This window comes from Microcaecilia unicolor, chromosome 2 (genome assembly GCF_901765095.1).
Source record: "Microcaecilia unicolor chromosome 2, aMicUni1.1, whole genome shotgun sequence".
Taxonomy (NCBI): domain Eukaryota; kingdom Metazoa; phylum Chordata; class Amphibia; order Gymnophiona; family Siphonopidae; genus Microcaecilia; species Microcaecilia unicolor.
In genome coordinates, this window is record NC_044032.1 from 403,872,482 (window position 1) to 403,890,501 (window position 18,020).

Genomic DNA, 18,020 nt, shown 5'->3' on the forward strand with positions numbered 1-18,020 from the left:
GGCATTAACAGATAGCCTAGAAGGCACAGCAGGACCTAGTTCAGTATTCATTCCCACCCACCCTCCCCAACTTCCACCCACCCCTAGCACATCTCTTCATTTATAGTCTTAACTTATAGTCAATTATTCTAATTAGGATAACAAGAGAGGAGTTTTTATTACAGATTTTTATTACATTTAATTACTTTCTAAGAAGCAAACACTAAATAAATCACAAAGTACACTCTGGGGCTCATTTTCAAAGCACTTAGACTTACAAAGTTCCATAGGTTACAATGGAAATTTGTAAGCCTAAGTGCTTTGAAAATGCGCCTCCATATAATCTTAAGGCTCTTTATATTACTCTATTATACCTACTACCTTAAGAAGTTTTAAATAAACAACTCAATAATACTAAGATGCAGACAGCAGTCCAGAAGTGAGAGGGGTGCTATCCAGTCATTGCACTGAGTGTCACATGTATGATTATCTCCCAGTTAGTGAAAGCGCTGCGTACGACTGGTAGCGCTATAGAAGTGATTTATAGTAGTAGTAGGTTATATGTGTGTGCTTGATGCAAAGAACTCCTAGCTCTCAAAGCATGAGCCCATTCTCTTGAGGCTACAGTAGCAGACTTGGAGGAGCTGAGGGAGACAGAGAGATATATAGAGGAGGATTACAGGGACATGGTAGAGAAGTCCCACCTCCAGTCTGGTTTGGAAAAGTTCCTGGAGGAAAAGTCCTGAGTCTGCCATTGAGATAGACATGGGGAAGCCACTGCTTGCCCTGGGATTGGTAGTATGGAATGTTGCTACTTATTGGGTTTCTGCCAGGTTCTTGTGACCTGGATTGGCCACTTTTGAAAGAAGGATACTAGTCAAGATGGACCATTGGTCTGACCCAGTATGGCTATTCTTATGTTCTTAACTGCGGCTACCTAAATGCAGCAAGGGCATGCATAATTTATAGTGTTCTATAACTGGTGTACGTAAGTGGCAGCACTGCCTATGTGGTGCCTAAGTGAATGCCCCCTTGCATTTACACACTGTGCTACTTATTCATGCCCTTACAGAATAGTGCTTAGCTGCTGTGTCATCAAGAAAAGGTTTTCCCTTTCAGTCAAATCTGTTTGTTAAAGAGTTTGTTAGAGGACAATGCTCTCCACTGTTTGATTCATGCCATATTTATATGTAGGATAGACTATGGCAACATTGTGTATGCTTGGCCTCCCCTTACATTCCCAACAGATGTCTCCCATCTTTTGCGGATTTTCAGATGGTCATTCCACATCCCTCCAAGATCTGTTGGGTTACTACCTAGGACTCCACATTTTTCTATCTCGCCCCACACCTGTAAAATCAACTTCCTCTCAGCCTTCGAGCTGAAGAAAGTATTATTAAATTTAAAGTCCGTCTAAAGGCTTATTTCTTTCATATTACTTTTGAGGGCCAAATCCCTGACTGACTGACAGTAATGTGCACTTTAGATATGACATATTAATCTGACTTTGGACGTTTTGCTGAAAACATCCAAAAAAACAAGTAGTGAAAATGACCATTTTCAAACCAGAAAAACGTCTATCTTTTTTCTGTGATAATGACCATTTCCAGATGTTGTTGTGCTTGGTACGTCTATCTTTTTGGACCATTTTCCAAAAAAACATCCAAGTGAAAAACACACAAAATCAAGCCATTGGGATATAGGAGGAGCCAGCGTTCCTAGTAGACTGGCCACATAGGCATCCAAGCAGAGCAGTGAGACACCCTAGGGGGCACTGCAGTGGACTTCACATAAAAGGTCCTAGATACACATCTCATCATTACCTCCTTATATTGTATGGTGAGACCTTCAAACCCCACAAAAAAACCTACTGTGCCTAACTATACACCACTACAACAGTCCTTATGGCTGCAGGTGTCACCTATATGTAGGTACAGTAGGTTTGCAGTTTTTGGTTTTTTATTTTTTTTTTTTTTGGGGGGGGGGGGTTGACACTTTCCACCACAAGTGTAATAGTTAGAGTGGATTATTGGTCTGGGTCACCATCTGTACAGTGCACTGCACCAACCACTAGGCTATGCCAGGAACCTGCTTACTGCTCTAATAGGACTAGCTATAACATAGGAAGATGACATAAAGGCAGGTATGTACTGTTTCATTTACATCTTTGCAGGGTGGGAAGGGGTCAGTGACCACTGAGGGAGTAAGTGGGTGTCACTCCTTTATTCCTGCAGATATATGCCACTTTTTGGACATTTTTCTTTTTTTGAAAATGAGCCCCATAGTAACATAGTAAATGATGGGAGATGGCAGAACAGTCCGTCTAGTCTGCCCAACTGTTACACTCATTATCAATTTGTGATTAAGTCAACAATGAATGTGATGTAAATAACTTGATCAAGGTCTTTCTTTGGCATTTCTGGGACATAGAGCACAGAAGTCCACCCAGCCCTGTCCTTACGTTCCAACTAGTAGAGCTGCTGTTGAAGCCCACTCCAGCCTATCTGTCTTATCTTTGTGGGACGCAGACCGTAAAAGTCTGCCCAGCACTGTTCTCAAGTTCTAGCCACTGAAGTTGTTGTCGAAGCCCTTTCCAGCCCAATCTAAACTGGATTGCCATATACACAGGGTTACCATATGTCAGGTTTTACCCGGACATGTCCTCTTTTTGAGGACATTGTGGGACGTACAGGCGGGTTTTCCAGCTTGCCCGTTTGTCCGGGTATGCGGACAAATGGGCAGGCTGGAATCAGACGTCCCACAGTGTCCTCAAAAAGAGGACAAGTAAGACTCCCGTTTGCTACCGACACTGCTTCAAAATGGCTGCCGAGATTTCAAGCAGTGACCTCACCAGAAGCGGAGCCAGGTTGACGGTGCAGGGGGAGCAAAAGCTGACTTCTGCTGATGCCGGCACACATTTTCAATGTAACACGTTGAGAAAAAAAATAGGCACCAGCAGAACTCCATTTGGGGTAGCAGCTGCTCCCCTGGTGCCCCCCCCCCCCTAGCTATGCCACTGGGCCTCACAAGACTTCCAGAAGTCTTGCGAGGTCACCGTTTGAAGTGCCAGCAGCCATTTTGAAGCAGCACCGGCAGTGAGCGGGCAGCAGCATTGCCAGGCAGGAAAGAGTGAGTTTCTTTCCTGCGCCGAAGAGGCCACTAGACCACCAGGGCACAATAAGATAAGGTAGGGGAGGGGGCAGATGTGGAATGTGGGTAGGGGGTGAAAGAGCTGTAAAAAAAGGTAGGTGGAGGGAGGTTGGAAAACATCCACACATATGCAGCCATTTAAGTTTAGTTTTTTTTATGCCATCCGTTTTCTAATTAGAGATCCTCTGTGTTCCTCCCATGCCATTTTGAATTCTATCACCGTTGTGTCTGTCAAAACAAAACCAAAGAAGTGGAAAAAAGCAAACCAAAATGACCGGGATGACCAAAGTTTATTCTTCAAAAGAACTGCTGATAGAACAACCCAACACGGACCGTGTTTCGACAAACCATAGTCTTCGTCAGGGGTATCTGCCAAATCAGCAAATATGTTGTCTTTTTGGAATTGCCATAACAGCATTCTTCTAGGGAATCTGTTCAAGTAGGTCAACTATGAAATATGTGAAGGAAGTTGGAAGTATGGTACTAGCACAATTCTTCACTCTTGGCTAACACAGCCTAATAAATTGTCCCCCTAATTTCAAAAGACTACTCGTTGAGTGAGTATTTTAAGGAGGCTTATTTTAGCTCGCTGATGTATTAAAAGGCCATGATTTCTTCATCTTCTCACCTGTAACTATGATGTGTCAGTCCAGCTCCAGCCACAGGGCTTCTGCTCATGTTGGTGGGGATGGCAGAACAGTTAGGAGTGATCGGTGGAATCACGGTGCTGGGATTCCTGAGGTAATCTGCGTTAGTGGTGGATTCCTTCAGCATGGCCGAAGGGACCTCCTTGGTTGAAGCTGCTCCACTCTCCTGAAGGGAATACATATTGGGAGACCTGACACTGTTTTCAACCTTCTCCGAGTTGGCTTTCAACAGCTTTGCTTTAAATACTTTGGTATCTTTGATTTTGAGGTCAATGTTTAGGTCCTGTTTACGAAAGACAGATTTAGTAAATCAATGATACCATAAAAGTTTAAGTGAAATAGTTATACAATAATATTATTTTGGGGGGGAAAGCATAGTTAATACAATAATTTAAATAAAAAATATTTTTCAGTGTTTGCTAAAAATGAAGGCAAATTTCGAAGGGTAAATCAGGATCTAAGGAAATAAAAACATGGATTATGTGCTGAGGTGGCTGAACCTGGCTGAGTGAATTTTCAATTGCTTAAAAAAACATACACACCGAAAAAAAGTCTTCTTCTGGGATGCAAAAACTATACCCCCCCACCGGTATTCAAAAGCATTTAATTAGCCAAGATCGACACCTGGCTGGTTAAATGCCCCATAACCAACTATCTAGCGATATTCAGCAGAGGATATTCGGGTATCTCCCACTGAATATCAGCAGTTAACGGCTAGCTGATAACCGGTTATATCAGCCGACATAACTGGCTATCCGCTGATTTTCAGCCCCACTTTAGCAGCTATATTAGGCAGCATGAATATGTGGGATATCTTTGCCCGGTTAGACGATAACCGGCTAAGTCCAAATATCAACATAGCCAGTTACCTTCTAACCGGCCAAAAATAAACCGGATAGTCAATGCCAGTCACTGGAATGGCCCGGCATTGAACATCTGCTAACTCCAGCGGTCTGAATATCAGTCCTATGATGTTTATGTGATTTTCAAAAATGTACTTGTGTTACTAACATCCATACATGGAGGACAATTATAGCTCACCTAAATGGCATTTAAGGAAAAAAGACATTACTTTCTGGAATACTAGCTTAAGAGGTCAGGTGCTTGCCTAGAATTGAAATGTGACCACATGCACCAGCCATAGAGTTGGAATATACAATATGCTCCCCCCTAAATAACGGAAATAGACATATAACTTATAGTATAATATAAGTTATGTGCTCAAGTGTGAGTCCCGCCCATGTGTACACCCACCTGTAAAATATGCACCATGTAATGCACTGAGCCAAATCAACAAGTAAAAAAGAAATAAATCACATGGACTGGATGACATACACTCGAGGGTACTGAAAGACCTCAAAAATGAAATTTGTAACCTGTCGTTAAAATTCTCCATAGCACATGAAGACTGGAGGGTGGCCCATGTAATGCTGATTTTTTAAAAAGGGTTCCAGAGGTGATCCGAGAAATTACAGACCAGTAAGCCTGACTTCAGTGCTGGGAAAAATAATGGAAACTATTATACATAATAAGATTAAGGAGCACACAGACAAATGTGGTTTAATGGGATAAAGTCAGCATGGGTTCAGCCAAGGGAAGTCTTCCCTCACCAATTTGCTTTGTTTCTTTGAAGACATAAATAAACGTGGATAAAGGTGAGCTGGTTGATGCAGTGTAATTGGATTTTCAGGAAGCTTTTGAAAATTAAAAATTCATGGGATAAAAGGCAATGTCCTACTGTGGATTAGGAATTGGTTATTGGACAGAAAACAGAGAGTAGGGTTAAATGGCCATTTTTCTCAATGGAGGAGGGTGAATAGTGAAGTGCCGTAGGGATCTGTATTGGGACCAGTGCTATTTCCTATTTAACATATTTATAAACGATCTGGAATGCAATATAAATTTGCCTTGTGATTATATATCCCTCCTCAAAGGGCCTTTCATATGGGACTTTCACCAGATGGAGCTTGTCCAAAATGTGGCGATGAAGGGGCTACCTTGGGACATATGTTCTGGTCCTGTCCAAAGGTTAATAGTTTTTGGAAGGTGAACTGGCATCATGATCCTAGGTTACTATTTGGACACCCAAGTTTGGGTTCCCCTGTGCCTCGGGGATATTGAGAGTTTGTGGTTCATGCTACAATTATCGCAAAAAAGGTTATTTTACTGGAGTGGCTTTCTGCTAGAGGTCCTTCCCTGTATCAATGGCGTACTCAAATGCTGACTATGATGAGACTGGAAAGATTGGGAGTTGATAATATTTCATCAACCAAAGGTTTGAAATTTCAAAACAGGTGGGCACCATTCTGGATGACCTTGACTCCAGCTGCAAGAGGACACTTGCAGAATATATAAAAGTTACTTAACAATGTTTAGAGGGAACAAGTTGTACCTGGAAACTTAGGTTCTTGATTTCAGGGAAGGGAGAAGGGTATAGGGACTGTTGTTGTCATTAAATCTGACTGTTGTAGTTTCAATGGTTGTAACTTGCTTTGTTTATGCTTAATAAAAAAGAATTGAACATAAATGATCTGGAAAACAGAATAAGAGTCAGGTAATTAAATTTGCAGATGACACAAAACTATTCAAAGTTGTCAAAACACATTCTGATTGTGAAAAACTGCAGGAAGACCTTAAGAAACTGGAAGACTGGGCATCCAAACGGCAGATGAAATTTAATGTGGACTAATGCAAAGTGATGCACATTGGGAAGAATAATCCAAATCATAGTTACTTGATGCTAGGGTCACCTTAGGAGTCAGCACTCAAGAAAAAGATCTAGGTGTCATTGTAGATAATACGCTGAAATCTTTTGCCCGGTGTGTGGCGGTGGCAGCCAAAAAAGCAAACAGGATGGTAGGAATTATTAGGAAAGGGATGCAAAATAAGACCAAGAATATTATAATGCCTCTGTATCTATCCATGGTGCAACCTCACCTTGAGTATTGTGCTCAGTTCTGGTCACCATATTTCAAACAAGATATAGCGGAATTACAAAAGGGGATGGAACTCCTCTCACATGAGGAAAGGCTAATGAGGTTAGGGCTCTTCAGCTTGGAAAAGAGATGGCTGAGGGGGGGCATATTGAGGTCTATAAAATCCTGAGTGGAGTAGAACGGGTAGAAGTTAATCGATTTTTCACTCTTTCAAAAAGTACAAAGACTATGGGACACTCCATGAAATTACATGGAAATACTTTTAAAACAAATAGGAAGAAATTTTTTTTTCACTCAAAGAATAATTAAGCTGTAGCACTCGCTGCTGGACAATGTGGTAACAGCGGTTAGCGTTCCTGGGTTTAAAAAAGGTTTGGACAAGTTCCTGGAGGAAAATTCCACAGTCTGTTATTGAGATGGACATGGGGAAGTACCTGCTTGCCCTGGGATTGGTAGCATAGAATGTTGCTACTATTTGGGCTTCTGTCACGTACTTGTTACCTGAATTGGGCACTGCTGGAAGCAGGATACTGTGCTAGATGGACCATTGGTCTGACCCATTGTGGTTATTGTTATGTTCTTAGGTTCTATTATCTTGTTGAAGGAACTTTTCGAAAAGAGAAGTTTTTAATAATTTCCAAAAGCAACTGTATTTATGTACAGATCTAACAGCCCTTGGAAGAAGATTCCACCAATTAGTACATTGATAGGAGAAGTTAGCAGAGAGGACTGTTTTTAAAACATCTTTTTACAATTAGGATGATGGAAAATTAGGAATTCTCTGGATCCAGGGACGAGATTACGCGTAGGGAGGTCAATCAAAGGAAGCATATAGTCAGGGGCCATACCATAGATAATTTTGAATGCAAAGACGTATAATTTGAAGGCAACAATGACTTTGATTGTAAGCCAATGTAACAAGTAAAGGAGTGGTGATGCCCTGTTAAATTGTGAGACGTTACAAACAAGTCTTGTGGCAGTGATTTGGGCAGTTTGTAGTTCCTTTATGATCTTGTCCTTGCATCCTGCATACACTGCATTACAATAATCAAATTAGGGTTTAGGCTAAGTTTCTTAAGTAGAGAGGTGTGGTAGCCGTGTTAGTCCACTCTTAAAGGTTATCAATAGAAATCAAACAAAATAAAACATGGAAAAGAAAATAAGATAATACCTTTTTATTGGACATAACTTAATACATTTCTTGATTAGCTTTCGAAGGTTGCCCTTCTTCGTCAGATCGGAAATAAGCAAATGTGTTTTCTAACCCATTATAAACCATAAAGCTGTATTTCTCTGTTTATTTCTCTGTTTATTACCCTCCTCTCACCTACCAACACCCATCCTGTTAGAATATCAATGAAATGCTTTGATGTCCCCATGCATACCCCCACCCTCCCACTCTGTCAGACTGTCAAAGTAATGCTTTGATGTTTCTCTTATATATACTATCTGCTAACACATTTGCTTATTTCCGATCTGACGAAGAAGGGCAACCTTCGAAAGCTAATCAAGAAATGTATTAAGTTATGTCCAATAAAAAAAGATATCATCTTATTTTTTTTTTCCATGTTTTATTTTGTTTGATTTCTATTGATAAGGCTAAGTTTCTGAAAATTTCTTTTGAGAAGAGGGGTCTAATCTTTTCAACCTCCAAAAAGTTTTAAAGACTTTCTTTATCAGTAGAGATATTTGCAGATGATAAGAAAGGTGTTGATCGATTGTAATACCTAGAACTTTCATGTTCTGTTCTACTAGTGGGAACTTACATTGATCTACAACAATTAATTTGTGTGGGCTGAAAAATACGTTGCATGTTAGGTGCCTAATAGAAAATGCAGGGAATGGTATTGAAAGAGTGTACATGCCAGTTCATCTGATTCAGAGGAAACTAAAACATTCCAATTGTGGTCACACTTATTGGGGTTAGATTCATCTCATTGCATTTATTTATTTTGGTGCATTTTTACCCCACATTTCCCCAGAAGAGCAGGCGCAATGTGGCTTACATTAATTCAAGAGGATACAATACAATACATAAAAAGGCCCAGATGCGGAATGAGACAGGAGGGGAAGGAACATGGGATAACACGGGGAGAATGTCAGGGGCGAAGCAACCGGCAAATAATCTGTACAGTCAACAAGAGAGAGAGGTTAAGCAGTGGAGTTGCCAGTGGAATAAGCCTTGTCGAATAAGAATGTTTTTAAGGACTTCTTGAAGAGGTGGTGGTCGACTAGCTCTTTCAGTTGTTTTGGCAGAACAATCCAGGATTTAGGACTGATGTAAGGGAAGGACGAAGCAAAAAGGGTCTTGTATTTAACATTCCTGCAGTTGGGATAATGTAGATTGAGGTAGGTCCTTGCAGTTATCAGGACATTTCTAGTTGGTAGATTAGATTGAGCATGTATTCAGGGGCTTCTCCATATATTATCTTGTGTGTTAGTGAGCAGATTTTAAATGCATGGATGATGTTCTCCCAGTGTTCATCAGATCAGGTGACACTTCTGTCATGTAGAGGGTAATTCCATAAAGTACAGATGTAGATCAAAGAATGATAGCAAACATGCACATACGTGTGCACATATGTGCATAAATGCCAAAATTTCACTTAAGCGCTTTTCTGTATGTATGCACATATCTTAGATAGTGCATATTTGACAAGTAGGTGTACACATAGGCAGGATCCAGGTGGAGCATAGGCAGGACTCACATTTATGAGTCCTGCTTATCTCTCATGGGAGGTGGTAGAGATAAAAACAGTAACGGATTTCAAAAACGTGTGGGATAAGTATAAAGGAATTCTGTATGGAAGGTGTGGAAACAAACAAGCTTAGCGGTGATTGGATGGCAACACCAGTAATTGGGAAGGAAAGCCAGTGTTGGGCAGACTTCTACAGTCTGTGACCTGATCATGGCTGGAGAGATTTGGATGGGTTGGAGTGGGGTATTGATAACAGCTTCAGTAGTTGGAGAATAAGGTTAGTGGAAGGGCAGAGTTCTATAGTCAAGCACCATCTCCTACCTGCCCTGCGTGTCAAAAGTGTGTGCAGAGAGACAGGAGCATTTCTTTTCACTGCCGTTGCTCTGCCTCCCCTCAACAGGTCTCTGACCACTGGCACAGCATGCTTCTCCGAGTCAGAGATTAACTATTTCCAGTTTAAACCAGAAGTAGTTAATCTCTGACTCAGAGGAGCATATAGTGCCAGCTGTCAGAGACTTGTTGAAGGCAGGCAGAATAACGGCAGCAAAAAGAGATGTTCCTGTCGCTCTGCACATGATCCTGACGTGCAGGGTAGGTAGGAGAAGGGTCTTGACCTTGGACAACTCCAATGCTAGGGATGAGGAAAAGGGGGCTAAAATTGAGGCAGCTGGAGTTTGGAAACAGGCTGATGCAGAAGCAGAAAAAGGGGGCTGAAGCAGGAAGTAGGAGAGAGAAAATGGCTGCAGGCTGAGGCCCTGATGCTCAGAACTGTGGCGCTGTTCCGAACAGCAGTGTACAAGTACTGCTGGAACAGCACAGAAGAATGCTCTAATGCTGAATGCTAATGAGATACAAATATAGGCACGATTATAGCACTGAACATTAGGGAGTTCAGCGGGAGGATTGTGCTTGGCGCATGTGCAAAAGAGTTCCACGGTAAGCTCGGTAAAACCTGAATGTGAAGCACGCATTGACATTTTTTTTTCTGTGGCCTAAATATAAGCATTTTAAAAATATTTTAGCTTGGACGCTTATATTTAGATGCAGGAAACAGACGGCAACGTGTGTTTTCACTTTGGATGTTTTAAATTTTTGTTAGCATGCATGCTTTAAATTTAGATACAGGAAACAAACTCCAACGTGTGCTTTCGCTTGGGTCTGCTGTTTCTCACAACCAGCACTTAAGGGCTTGTAAGGGTGTCCCTTCTGCTTACAAAGCAATCAAAACAGGCAGATGTTGCAGAAAGATTCATGAGAGAAGCATGAGAACCATGAGAAATCCTCTCTTTCAACAGCCTAACGCCTACTCCAACCTGATGCCATTTTTTGCAGAGGTATGGCAGTTTTGCCTTACTGCTGCAAAAAAATAACACCAGGTCAGAGAAAGCTCTTTTCTGAGCATTGGGGCAGAATAAAAAATGACCTCATTAACATGAGCTTGACTACATTAGCATGCTACTTGCGTTGTTCATCAGAGCACTCATTTGTTCCTACGCTCCAGGCCTATGAACATTCTGCCCAAGTAAATGCAGGTGCTTGTACTGCACTAATGGCCTCTAGCACCCTTGTTTACGAGCATCGGTGCCTGACGCAGGGGACAGGTGGAGAAGGGTCCTGGACCTGGAGCTGAGTGCTGATGCGGGGGGCAAGTGAGAGAAGGAGGCTGGGGCTACGGCTGGAGCTGGGGGCTGATACAGGGGGAAAATGGGAGAAGGCTGGCACTGGGGCTGATGCAAGGGATAGGTGGGAGAAGGGGGCTGGAGCTCGGGGGTGGGAGAACTAAAGATGTAAGAGTAAACAGTTGGTAAGTAGGTGAAGCAGGGACACCCAGGGGTGTTTGGGGAAGGGTGGATAGAGAGGAAGGGGGAGGAATGAAATCTAGCTTAGGGTCTCCCCAAACATAAAAGGCATTCTGCTGTCCCTGGGGACAGGAGGGTAGATGGGAGGGGCTGAGAGGAGAGAAGAGAGAAGAGAGAGAAGAGATGCTGAATTGGGAGGGAGAGGGCACCAATTAATACTTTGTAAAGGGGGCCCAGAAACCCTAGGACGAGCCTTGATTGTGACCATACAATTGAGGAGTGGGAGCAATGGTGGGAATAATTACCACCATACTCAGGGCAACACTGCATGAAAAGTGATGGCTCCATTCCCTGTCCCACCCAGAAACAGGAGTCAGTGCGCTAAAAAAAAAATTCCCCATTCACCCTGCCTTAGTTCTGGTCCTGGGTGGAAGTCTTTCAAGGTCTCTATCAATAGAGAGAGAATAAACATTTCTGAAAGTAAAAGGTTTCCACATGAAGCATGGAGCTCATGCCTCATCCGTGGTCTCTGGCTATATGGCCCACTAACCTGCATCACCAACAGTTTTTGTTCTGCTCCCAGAGAATCTTCTTTCATCTTCCTGTTGACTTTGAATTTTTTAGACAATGAAGCATCTTTCTGAATTTTCACACCAAGCTCCTGAGCAAACCTACATGAAAACGCAAACGAGACAAACCTTTTCATGAAAGCAGCAGTTCCATCCGGATCACCCCAATATCAACTTACCAGTTTCTTGGACTCTCCGCTGGTGCTACTGCTGAGTCATTTCTACTTTTGTTTTTCTTCTTCTACTAATTGTTATTTCAAAAACATAACCAGTTAAGTCTGCCGAGCTGAAAATCATGAGTAATGCCATAGTTTTCAGGTTAATTGAAAGCAGCAATATTTCCGGCCAGACTTAGCCGGTTTATCTTTAATTGCATAGCAGAGGACACTGGTGCTTTGAAAGATAACTTTGCTGCGGACACATGTCCAATTCCAATTTAAAACAGTTGTTTTTTAATCAGTTCTCCAGAACCAAGATAAATGATCACTGGAGTGGAAAATGTAAAAGTGAAGATTTGTCCACGTGTATTGGACGTGCGCAGGTCCATTTTTCGATCTAAAAATATTCCAAACACTGTCTAATCTCATACATTCATCAATATACTATTATCGCAACGTAGCTAACATTCACAATCAACCAGAGCATTAATCTGTTAAACAGGGATCTTCAGATTTTCCATCACTTCCACCATCCGGGAACTTTGCCCCAAGCTGATAATGGTGTGGCTCACATCCTCATTGATCAACCCGTGATCTTTCCTATATCATCATTTTTCTTTTTTTCTTTTTTTACAAAATTTTTTTTCCTTGTTCTACAAATTTCTCCTCTATGTCACTTTAGAACTCCTTCTTCTTGAGTAAATATCTTCAATCTTACTACATCAACTTTAGTATACAAAGTATGTCTTGTTAATATTACTTAACGTAGAGCGACTATCAGCAGCGATTTTTCTCCCAGCTCAAACCTCTGCCATTTTTCAGCACAGAATAAAAATCAGCATGTGTCCATTTTGGGCCTGAGACCTTACCACCACCCACTGACTTAGCGATAAGGTCTCACGTGTTAACCAGGTGGTAAAAGCACGCGCACACTGCCAATTACTGCCCGGTTAGCACAATTATTTTCTGCCATGCATATTGGCAGTGCATAGAAATTAGAATTACTGCCAGGGGCACACAGTAGCCGGGCAACAGTTCTAATTTGACGAACGTTGTACGCGCGTAGGTGCCTACACATCTTAGTAAAAAGGGCCCAAATTTTTGAACATCAAATCCTGTTGCTATACATTTTGGAATAAAAGATGAAGACATTTTTAATATCTCAGAAAACAAGTAGGCAGGTGATCCATAAGATCCAGGACTGCAAGAATAGAGCAGAGACCAGTGTGGAATGTCTGTATTTAAAATGTATTCACCACAAACAGATTTAAAAAGTAAAACACTCTCTAAAAGCCCAACACGGCCATGTTTCGCCCTCATAAGGGCTGCATCAGGGGCTGAGCAAGAACTGTAGAATGAATATCTAAGGGGGTCTTTAATAAAGGCGTGCTAGCGTTTTTAGCACACACTAAGTTTTAGTGCATGCTAAACGCTAGAGACACCCATATATTCTTATGGGTGTCTCTAGTGTTTAGCATGTGCTTATTTTTAGAGTACGCTAAAAATGCTAGCGCGCCTTTGTAAAAGGACCCCTATAAAAGTATCAGGTATAAATCATAAAATGCACATGCTATAACAAAATGCTACTCTCATTTATTAAAAGGTATATAGTCAAAACAAAGTTAAAATCCAAATATTAAAATTAAAGGAAATACCAAAACATAAAAAACACCCAACATAATTCAAAATCATTCAAACACCTATTCATAGAGGGCTTCTTTTACAAAGCTGCCCTAGTGATTCCTGGGCAGCAACTAAGAGGAAGCCCACTGAATTCCTATGGGCTTCCTCTCATTTGCCGCACGGAAATCACTAGTGCGGCATTGTAAAAGAAGCCCAAAATCTTTATGCACCATAAGACATGTAGAGGTGAAATAAAAGCCTACAAACAAAGCAGGTGTGATTCCAAGCTTTCACCTGTCTGGTAGTATCAAAAAAATTAAATATGCAAATAAAAATGTCTTCGTTATCGTTTATTTATATACTATACGGTCACTTCTTGCATAGCAAATCAAAACAGTTTACATCTTTAAAAATACAAAAAACATACAAATGATATTCAAACTTATAAAAATAGAAATCCATTTTATGATAGGAGAGCACTAACAAAAACTTCCATACCAAAGAGGACAAAACATATGTATATTTTTTAAAAAGTGCTTTAAGCAAATGTATAGCAACCTTGAGTATTAAGTTCAATTCTGGTCGCCCTATCTCAAAAAAGATACAGCAGAATTAGGAAAGGTTCATAGAAGAGCGACTAAAATGATGAAGGGAATAGATCTCTTCCCATATGAGGAAAGGCTAAAGAGGTTAGAGCTCTTCAGCTTGGAAAAGAGATGGATGAGGGGAGATATGATTGAGGTCTACAAAATCCTGAGTGGTGTACAATGAGTAAAAGTAAATGGGTAAAAGTGAATCTTTCAAGAAGTACAGAGATCAGGTGATATTCGACCAAATTACATGGAAAACAAATAGGTGGAAATATTTTTTCACTCAAAGAATACTTAAGCTCTGGAACTTGTTCCTGGAGGATGTTGTAACAATGGTTAGTGTATCTGGGTTTAAAGAGGTTTGAACAAGTTCCTAGAGGAAAAATCCATAGTCTGTTATTGAGATGGACATGGGGAAGCCACTGTCTGCCCCAGAATTAGTAGCATGGGATGTGGCTACTAATTAGGTTTCTGCCAGGTACTTGTGACCTGGACTGGACACTGCTGGAAGCAGGATACTGGGCTAAATGGACCATTGGTCTGACCCAGTATGGCTGTTCTTATTTTTTAATTTTCATTCCATATGATAAAATTTCCCAGTTGAACAGAATAAATATAATCATAGCACTACTCACCAATTTTCTGAGCAGTCACAGCTTCAATTCACACAGCAACTGCTTGCAGTGAATGTGCCACAGCTGTTGCAAAGACTGCTTAGAACTCTGAGTGAAAGAGGGTCAGAGGTCAGATGTATGACTTGCTTAAAACAAGGAACTGCATTAAATTATTCTAAAAATAGCTTAAAGGGAATAATGCCTATTAGAAATCCAAGTAGGAGTAAAAATCATCATTATTGCATTGTAAAACGTTTGAATTACCTCTAAAATACCATTATGAATTCAGAATGTTTAATTTGCGTCTTTTTCACTGATTAACGATATCCCCTTTATCTAGTATTGTTTTATGTACAATCAATATCTATTTATTAATGTAATATGGTATGTTTAATTTGCATAATTTTTATTGATCAGAAGTGAAATGAGCTTTTTATGTACGTTTCTATAGGTTTATTTATGTTTTTTGTGTTCTTATATAATTTTCAATTAATTCCCAGTTGTTTTATAGCTTCTGCAAGCTAGCTAAGCTCAACCCTGATGCTGGAACACATGACGATGTCATTGGAACACAGTGGTGTCATTGGAACGCATTAAAATAGGAATGCATTAAAATCAGAACTAATTTTATCATTTTTTTTCAGTGAAATCTGCACTTAAAAATTATAATATTGCAGCGGTTCAGCTAATTAGAGGGTACATATTCATTTGCAACCCTAGGTTTTGATTTTCAATACATTAAAAACATTTTTGCATTCTGAATTATGTGGAGGGGCATAATTGAAAGGGACTCCCAAGTTTTGCTGAGGAAGTCCTCACAAAACGTCCCGATGGAGGAGCGGGGAAACCCATTTTATCGAAACAAGATGGACGTCCATCTTTCGTTTCGATAATACGGTCAGGGACGCCCAAATCTTGAAATTTAGGTCGTCCTTAGAGATGGTCATCCCTAGACTTGGTCGTTTCTGATTTTCAGCGATAATGAAAACCAAGGACGCCCATCTCAGAAACGACCAAATGCAAGCCCTTTGGTCGTGGGAGGAGCCAGCATTTGTAGTGCACTGGTCCCCCTCACATGCCAGGACACCAACTGGGCACACTAGAGGGCACTGAGGTGGACTTCAGAAATTGCTCCCAGGTACATATCTCCTTTACCTTGTGTGCTGAGCCCCCCAACCCCCCCCCCCTCAACCCACTACCCCCAACTGTACACCACTACCATAGCCCTTACGGGTGAAGGGGACACCTAGATGTGGGTACAGTGGGTTTCTGGTGGGTTTTGGAGGGCTCGCTGTTTCCTCCACAAACGTAACAGATAGGGAGGGAGATGGGCCTGGGTCCGCCTGCCTGAAGGGCACTGCACCCACTAAAATTGCTCCAGGGACCTGCATACAGCTGTCATGGACCTGAGTATGACATCTGAGGCTGGCATAGAGGCTGGCACAAAATATTTTGAAAGATATTTTTTGAGGGTGGAAGGGGGTTAGTGATTACAGGGGGAGTAAGGGGAGGTCATCCCCGATGCTCCCTGGTGGTCATTTGGTCAGTTCGGGCACCTTTTTGTGCCTTGGTTGTAAGAAAAACAGGACCAGGTAAAGTCGTCCAAGTGCTTGTCAGGGACGCCCTTTTTTTCCATTATGGGTCCAGGACGTCCATGTGTTAGGCATGCCCAAGTCCCGCCTTCGCTACGCCTCTGACACGCCCCCGTGAACTTTGGTCGTCCCTGCGATGGAAAGCAGTTGGGGACGCCCAAATTCGGCTTTCAATTATACCGATTTGGGCGACCCTTTGAGAAGGGACACCCATCTTCCGATTTGCGTCGAAAGATGGGCGTCCTTCTCTTTCAAAAATGAGACTGCTAGTGGCAATTTTGAGATAATTGAAATGATTTACAAAGCAACAATGCTGATTTTTTATTCCTTCTTGGATTTCTAACAGTCAGTAATCCTATTAAGTTATTTTTAGAATGATTTAATGAAATTCTTTGTTTTAAGCAAGTCATACATCTGACCTCTGATGCTCTTTCACTCACACATGTAAGCAGTCTTTGCAACAGCTGTGGCAATTCACTGCAAACAGTTGCGGCAATTCACTGCAAACAGTTGCTGTGTGAATTGAAGCTGTGACTGCTCTGAAAATTGGTGAATAATCCTATGATTATATTTATTCTGTTCAGTTGGGAATGGAAGTTGCTTAAGGCACATTTTTAATATACTTATTGATATAATGAAGAGCTGTATGTATTTATTTATTGTTTAGCTACTGCTTGACAGGTGAAAATCTTGAATCACATCTGCTTGGTATGTAAGCTTTTATTTCACCTCTACATGTCTTACATGAGCCAATGATCAGAAGCAAATGCAGGCACTAGAGGACGTAGCACCATACTAGCGCCTGAATTTGCTACCGCCCCATGATCAGAGCCCCCGAGTGCGTGAAACAACGAACTTGCAGGCTCTGAACGCAACTAGCATGCAAATGCATGCATAGCAGGGCTCAACGCAAGTAGCATGTAGATACATGCTAAACCTATTCCTCCCCAATGATCAGTGACCAGCGCACCAAAGATTGGCTCACTGGCGGTGGCAAACTCTACGTCAGCTTGGAGCTGGCGTTAGGGTTTGCAGTCCATTGAGGATGAATGCAGAGCCCTGTCCAGCATGCATTTACACACTAACAGGCCCCATTCCCCCCTATGCAGCAGCCCCCCGCAAGAAAACCTGACCTGACCCCCCCTCAAACAGGGGGCTGGAGGTCTGGCGGACCTCTGGTCCCCAACCCCCCCCCCAATACAGGTTCGGGGGGGGGGGGGCTAGAGATCCAGTGGGTCTCCAGCCTCCCTAACATCCCTCGGATGTCCCTAGTGGCCCAGTGGACCGCGGGTCAATCCCCCCCACCTGGTGGTCTAGCAGCCCTTCCCCACCTCCTACCTTAAGTTGGAGGAGGAGGTGGCCTCCCTCCTCTTCCATCGGCACCGCCTGCAAAATAGCGTGTGAAGCCCCACCCAGCGCATCTCAGGATGCACTTGGATGGCTGGGCACCGCCATTTTGCAAGTGACGCCAATGGAAGAGGCCACCTCCCTCCTCCAACTGCTGGTAGGGGATGGGGATGGGCCGCTAGACCACCAGGTGGGGGGATTTACCTTCAGCCCAATGGGCTACCAGGGACATCGTGGGATGCCAGATGTGTTGAGGGGCTGTAGACCCACTCCAGCACCCCCCCCCCCAGACCTGTGTCGGGGGGTCGGAGGGCCCG

General features: G+C 42.2%; 1 protein-coding gene across 2 annotated transcripts in view; it reads right to left on the reverse strand.

Annotated features, from left to right (window-relative positions):
* CDKL2 (cyclin dependent kinase like 2) overlaps window positions 1-18,020 on the reverse strand; it is a 166,868-nt gene that overhangs the window by 44,770 nt on the left and 104,078 nt on the right. For both annotated transcript variants that reach the window (XM_030190655.1, XM_030190654.1), the window contains exons 8-9: window positions 11,761-11,881; window positions 3,758-4,059 (exon numbers count right to left, since the gene is read on the reverse strand). In XM_030190655.1, the coding sequence (XP_030046515.1) occupies window positions 3,758-4,059; window positions 11,761-11,881 (423 nt within the window). The remainder of the gene's footprint in view (window positions 1-3,757; window positions 4,060-11,760; window positions 11,882-18,020) is intronic.